This window comes from Mandrillus leucophaeus, unplaced genomic scaffold (assembly GCF_000951045.1).
Source record: "Mandrillus leucophaeus isolate KB7577 unplaced genomic scaffold, Mleu.le_1.0 Scaffold5, whole genome shotgun sequence".
NCBI classification, from domain to species: Eukaryota; Metazoa; Chordata; class Mammalia; order Primates; family Cercopithecidae; genus Mandrillus; species Mandrillus leucophaeus.
In genome coordinates this window covers 6,681,741-6,689,037 of record NW_012105364.1, presented here as the reverse complement: position 1 = coordinate 6,689,037, position 7,297 = coordinate 6,681,741, and the positions used below count along the sequence as shown (strand labels likewise).

Below are 7,297 nucleotides of genomic sequence, written 5' to 3'. Positions count from 1 at the left end.
AAAAAAAAAAAAAAGAAAAAAAATCCCTAGCTCAAAATGTAGCCCAGAGCAAACAACAGATAATACTATGGTTAACATCTATGCCCAGTCCTCATCTACCCACCAACTCAACTGATTATCTAATCCTTCCAAAAGGAAATGGAACGTATTCAAAGAATACTTGACAGAATGCTGTCTTGTCTCAACTCTGCCACCCTGAGGCAAAGGAATATCCATGACCACAGAACCATATTTTGCTCTTAGAGCAATACCCTCAACTATGCTGCCACAAAACTCCAGTGCCTGCGTGATCTGTGTCTAAAATGAAATGAAAGATGACATTATTCTTCCAATTAGTTTTTTCAAAACCAAGTTGGTAGAAAAAAGTTTTCAATTAAAAGTTTTTCTTTTGTCAAGCCTTCTCAGTCCTGCTGTTTCTTGTTTGGTAAAAGTACCAACAAATCACAAAATAAACAAATCCCCTGGAAAATGACTATTAAAGGAACACCTGAAAAGGCTATCATGTTTAAGTTCAACAGATTATTTTTCTGTCAGGAAAAGCTGTGCCTGCTGTGAATGTATAATGCATACCTATCACTGAATGAGCTTTTTGCCAACAAAATTAGTTTTAAACTAAATATGTCATTATTGCATTGTGGTCAGACAAGGGTATATAATGCCCTTAAAAAATTGAGGCTTTAAAATTTTATGTAATTTCTCCAGTTAAGGATGGGTCTCCAGAACCTATGATTTCCAGATGTTCACTACTAAAGTTGAAAACACTAGCGCAGAACCTGTGCACACCGAAAAAAAGATACACTGCCTCCTGCCGTCATTACACTCTCACCCCTGTTCCTCATCTGCATGTTAAGGTTCCATAACTAATTCTGTTCATGATTATGCATCTTTACCATTCTAGGCTGGCTTGGCTTTTTGAAAGCAAGTTATATGGGAAAAAGCAAAAATGACTGGGAACGTTACCAAGCAGCCAAGGAATATAACGGTATTGGTTAACATCAGAAACACCCATAAGACGGGAGTTTTTCTAAAATGATTTTATAATCTGGAGACACTAACTCCTCCCAACTGACAGCTACCCCTTTCAAGAGCCATATCTTCTTCCTTCCCTAATAACTCCAGACCATTCTGATCTTGCCCTTCTACATTATTCTGTGTTTATACTAACACCTAATTACACGAAGCCCTAGCCTCTGACTGTCTACTGCATGATCTAGCAGCATGTGTTCGCAAACATTTACTGCCAAGCACTAGGTAAACAAAGAATAAGACACAGTTCTTTTATACTGGCATAGAAAGCAGATAGAATACTATGTATAATGTTGGGTTACTTGCTGTCTCACCTATGTGCTTTTCTCTCTAATAGCGCAGTAAGTATGGTCTGTGACCATATTTGGTTCTTTTATGAGCACATCGAGCATTCGACAACTATTTTTGATTGATTTATAGGCCACGCAGAACCTGAAGGTCAATGCCTAATCTACTCACCCGTTCTCTTTTGGCCATATCAGCAGCACTCACACCCTCTGCAGCCTTCGTCCCAGCACGAATCACTGCAGAAAGAGGGAAAAAGGACAAGACATCAACAAGGGAATTTTCACTGAGCAACAAGAGGAATGTAATTTGAATGATGCAAACTCTTTGTACAGGGCCCAGAGGACTATGTTGGCCAGGACACGATGGCATTTGGTTAGGTCCAGAAATAGGATACAGGGCTAAGTTCTGGGCTCAGAGCTGCTCTCAAGGACTAAAACTCTGAACATTTTGTGATTTTATTCCTCTTCTCCTTCTCTCCCCTCAAAGAATCTTCACGTACATGCCCAAAGTCAGAAAGAAAAGCCTGGAAGAAGTACGGAACATAAATACATTTTGGGCATTTAGAATGCACAATGTTCCACCTATAATCTGCCCTTGGAACTTAACTTTGCTGTTCCTTATGTACTTGAGGTCCATTACTAAGCAGTGAGATAAGCCAGTCAAAAACAGTTATGTTGCCATAGAGGGCTGGTGTCAAAGGCTAATGGACATTACTAGTACAGGGTGTGAAGCTATGGAGGAGGTGAGCTGATAAATACTGTGTGACCTAGAAGAAAGAATTTTTTTTTAAATTTAAAGCTAATTTCTGATTGTCTTTCTGACACTAAAGGAAAGTACTGGGTGCACATTTTAAATCCATGAATAATCCAAAAGAGTAATTTTAGTCATAATGAAAACCTCTTATTAGAAATGATGACAAGAAGCAAAGGTATTTTGAGTTCTTTCTCCCTCTTTGCCTTGCCAATCCTCTATTGAGAAAGACAAAAGACAACCAGGCAGAAAAGATAATGGGATGGTTAATCCACAAAAATGAGTGAAGGTTTACTAACAGAAAGCCACATTTATTAAAGTGGCATGATCATATAAAACTTAAAAAGAACATTTGGGTTTTTAATTTGAAACATGTTCCCAAACATACTATTGCTGGATCGATGATATGGCACAGGGCCAGCTACTTGGAAGCCTGGGTTATGTCTCCCTACTCACAGCCTTCTCGGGCCAGATAGAGATTCCGGGTGCCAGTCGGCTTCTTCACCTTCTTTGTCTGAAGCTTTGCAGCCTCATCACGGGTCACTGCCAAGTCAACCTTGAGCTGCCGGCCATCCAGTTTAAGCCCACCAGCCTGTAACAGAAAACAATCCCTTCTTAAAACACATAATGGCCGAGCACGGTGGCTCACGCCTGTAACCCTAGCACTTTGGGAGGCTGAGGTGGGTGGATCACCTGAGGTCAGGAGTTCAAGGCCAGCCTGGCCAACATGGTGAAACCGTGTCTCTACTGAAAATACAAAAATTAGCCAGGTATGGTGGTGTGCACCTGTAATCCCAGCTACTTGGGAGGCTGAGGCAGGAGAATGGCATGAACCCGGGAGGCGGAGTTGCAGTGAGTGGAGATCACGCCACTACACTCCAGCCTGGGAAACAGAGTGAGACTCCGTTTCAAAAAAAACAAAAAACAACACATAATGAGTAGAAACTAGAAACTAAGCACCTGACAAGAACACCACAGAAAGGGATATGGCAAGCGTCAATTATGCTATGTAAGCCAAGCCCTATGACGTTTTAGCTCAGCTAGCTACAAATGGATCACTGGGCCTCACAATATTTAGTAGAGCTGTGCAAAAGGCCACATGGGTATTTCAGGTAGTCAGCAGTAAATAAATTATTTTCTGGGAGTTGATTAGTCCCAAAGTAGACCCAAATTGAGGAAAATTATCTGTAAACAGGCAAATGTCTAGTATTATAAAGAAAGCTAATGAAATAGTAGAGTACTTACTCAAGAGGACTTAAGAAATAACAGCAATATTAAATAACATTATACTCGATTGTAGAACCAATGGAGTAATTCTCCATTACCCACACACATTCTCTCTCAAACATCTACTCTACTTCACAGACGACCTTAATACCTTCTTATCCTAGTCTTTCATGTTATCAGTCTAGGATAGAGGCTGACACAGACAGCAAGCAACAAATATCAGATACGTTACTATCCCCATTTCCTCACCTATGAAGTAGAGATCATAATTCTGCCTACCTCAAAGGGCTGATGTAATGATTAAATAAGATAATGCAAGTAAAGTTCAGTGCCTAACACAACAAAGTGCTAAATAAGTGTTAGTTTTATTATTAGTGACAATAATAATAACAATAATGAAGTTTTGTGTAAATATCAGATGTTGCCCCTAAGAGCCAAACTGCCTCCTGTGTTATAAGGTAAAGGAAATATCTTCCTTACCTCATTCTCTGGAGAAGCAGCTAGAAGGCATTTCTGAGCTGCTTCTTGAGTCATGAACTGGGCAAATGCACAACCTGCACAAGGAGACACAATTCAGTGAGATCCCAAACTCCCACAGATAAACCAAAGACAACACTACAAATGGCAGCAGCCTGACACAGAGTGGAAGGGGCAGGTGGCATCCATTTATTAAGTACAGCCATGTACTTGCATAAGGATGTTTTGGTCAGTGACAGACTGCATATACAACAGTGGTCCCAGGAGATTACAATGAATCTGCCCTATACAGGGGAGATCCCTGTACCATTTGGTACACGTACATTTGGTACCCTGTACCAAAAATGCCCTGTACCATTTTTTATCTTTTATACTGCATTTTACTATACCTTTTCTACGTTTAGAAACATTTAGATACACAAATACTTACCATTACGTTACAACTGCCTACAACATTCAGTATAAGAACATGTTGTGCCGTGCAGGTTTGTAGCCTGGGAGCGACAGGCTCTACCATAAGACCTGTGTGTGTAGTAGGCCATACCATCTAGGTTTGTGTAAGTACACTATGACATTCACACAATGACAAATAATGAACTTTGCAGAATTTATCCCCATCAGTAAGTGAGGCACACTGCACTCTGAGACAGGCACTATGTTAGGTACCAAATAATCAAGACGAAGATACCACTGCTCTTAATGAAATTTTATTATTACTTCCTTCATCTGTTCTAATTCTTCTTAGAACTTTAGTCTCATGATCTCTCTTAATAAGAAATATCCACGTGAAGGCTGGGTATGGTGGCTCACACCTGTAATCCCAGCTCTTTGGGAGGCCAAGGCAGGAAGATCACTTAAGCCCAAGAGTTAAAGACCAGCCTGAGCAACATGACTGTCTCTACAAAAGAAAAAAAAAAAAATTGGCTGGGTGTGGTGGTGCATGCCTATAGTCCCAGCTACTCAGAAAGCTGAGGTGGGAGGATGACCTGACCCTGGGAGGTCAAGGCTGCAGTAAGTCATGATCACTGCACTCCAGCCTGGGTGATAGAGCAAGACCTGTCTCTTATACACATCTAGATGTGTATAAGAGACAGGCCTTGGCCTCCCAAAGTGCTGGGATTACAGGTGTGAGCCACTGCACCCAGTCAAAAAAAAAAAAAACTTTTATAAGCAAAGAAAGTAAGTTTACCTTTCAGTAGATTCCAAAAAAGAAATACAAGCTTCATAATTTTGTTTAGTATTCCTTTAAATTTTAAATATTCTTTCAGAAAGTACCATATTTCCTAGAGCTACTGGGGCATTGATCTTCTGCCTCCTATAAAAATGAATGGCACAGACTAACTGAAAGGACACATGCGCCAGGCCAACACAAAGGTCTCCATCTAGGAGCTTCTGTGTCCCCTCCTGCCTCCTATTCTCCACTCACATCTTTACTATAGCACTAGTCAGGTGACATCTTCCCAAACAGAATGAATACCACAGGAAAAATGACCACAATTCTTATCTGTTTCTATATCCCTAGCACCTACCATAGTGTACAGCATTAATAGATACTCAATAGAAAGAAACAAATAAGGAAATATGGGGAAAATGTTCCTAACAGGCAGATTCAAATGAATCTAATTAGATTGAATATGAAGAAAATGGGTGCTTCTCTCTGAAAGGGTAAGAATTTTATCACTGGAGTTTCCAGAGTCAGTACTGGGTTCAGTCTTAACATTTCCCTAAAAGATTGCAGTTAATACTGAGCTCTTCCAGGTAGTGAAACGGCATGCTGAGAGGGATAAATTACAGGAGCAACACGAAGCTGCATGAGTAGGCAGAAAAGGTATCGGAAAAATTTAATGAGTTAGGGAAGGACAATATATTTTTTTTAAAAATGATTAAAACTATGCTTATTAAGATCATGAACTCTGTTAACATTAATAGACCACAAGGGATATCTAGTCAGTCAATTGTAGGCTTAATTCTAAAACTATTAACCCAATATACTACCGCACTAAAAAAGAGACAAAAGACACTACCGCCAAAGTAAAGCAGTATCATACCACTAACTTGGCACATTCTATGCAATTCAAATTGTCTAAAAGCATTTTAGAAATGGAAAAGATCCAAGTAGTATAACTAAACATGAGAGCTGCAGGTACCTTAAGTGATTACTCGAACCCACTCATTTTACAGATGAAAACCTGAAGACAACAGTAGTTAAATGATTTGCCAAAAATCACCCAGTTGATCTGTAGCATAGCTGGGATTAGATCCCTAACTCTGTTCCACAGTGCTGCCTTATTCACATCTTTCTTTTTTTTTTTTTTTTTTTTTTTTTTTAAGAGATGGAGGAGGTCTTCTTCTCACAGTCTCGAGTGCAGTGGCAATCACAGCTCACTGAAGCCTCAAACTCCTGGGCTCCCCGCAGCCTCCTGAGTAGCTGACATTTCAGGTACACACCAAGTCTTCCTTTTTTTTTTTTTTTCTTTTTGAGATGGAGTCTTGCTCTTGTTGCCCAAACTGGAGTGCAGTGGCACGATCTCAGCTCACCACAAACTCCACCTCCCAGGTTCAAGTGATTCTCCTGCCTCAGCACCCTGAGTAGCTGGGATTACAGGCATGTGCCACCACGCCCGACTAATTTTGTATTTTTAGTAGAGACAGGGTTTCTCCATGTTGGTTAGGCTGGTCTTGAACTCCTGACCTCAAGTGATCCACCTGCCTCAGCCTCCCAAAGTACTGGGATTACAGGCGTGGGCCACCGCGCCTGGCCAGGTCTTACTTTTTTTTAGCTGAGTAAAAATCAAAAGTGATTAGGTCCTGTCAATGTGAAAAATAAAATGGTTTAGAATGGAGGTTCTTAAGCTGTGGATAGGCTCAACAGAGCCCACACGCCCTCTGAAGCAGCATTTTTCTAAGGAGAGGATTCACAGCTTTTGCTAGATTTCAAAGGAATCATGAATCACAATAAATTAAGAACTTAGGCCAGGCACGGTGGCTCACACCTGTAATCCCAGCACTTTGGGAGGCTGAGGCAGGAGAATGGCATGAACCCGGGAGGCGGAGTTGCAGTGAGTGGAGATCACGCCACTACACTCCAGCCTGGGAAACAGAGCGAGACTCCGTTTCAAAAAAAACAAAAAACAACACATAATGAGTAGAAACTAGAAACTAAGCACCTGACAAGAACACCACAGAAAGGGATACGGCAAGCGTCAATTATGCTATGTAAGCCAAGCCCTATGACGTTTCAGCTCAGCTAGCTACAAATGGATCACTGGGCCTCACAATATTTAGTAGAGCTGTGCAAAAGGCCACATGGGTATTTCAGGTAGTCAGCAGTAAATAAATTATTTTCTGGGAGTTGATTAGTCCCAAAGTAGACCCAAATTGAGGAAAATTATCTGTAAACAGGCAAATGTCTAGTATTATAAAGAAAGCTAATGAAATAGTAGAGTACTTACTCAAGAGGACTTAAGAAATAACAGCAATATTAAATAACATTATACTCGATTGTAGAACCAATGGAGTAATTCTCCAT

General features: G+C 40.5%; 1 protein-coding gene across 2 annotated transcripts in view; it reads right to left on the bottom strand.

Moving 5' to 3' along the window:
* RBM28 (RNA binding motif protein 28) overlaps window positions 1-7,297 on the bottom strand; it is a 35,646-nt gene that overhangs the window by 14,908 nt on the left and 13,441 nt on the right. For both annotated transcript variants that reach the window (XM_011995918.1, XM_011995919.1), the window contains 3 exons: window positions 3,772-3,845; window positions 2,521-2,656; window positions 1,486-1,550 (listed from right to left, as the gene is read on the bottom strand). In XM_011995918.1, the coding sequence (XP_011851308.1) occupies window positions 1,486-1,550; window positions 2,521-2,656; window positions 3,772-3,845 (275 nt within the window). The remainder of the gene's footprint in view (window positions 1-1,485; window positions 1,551-2,520; window positions 2,657-3,771; window positions 3,846-7,297) is intronic.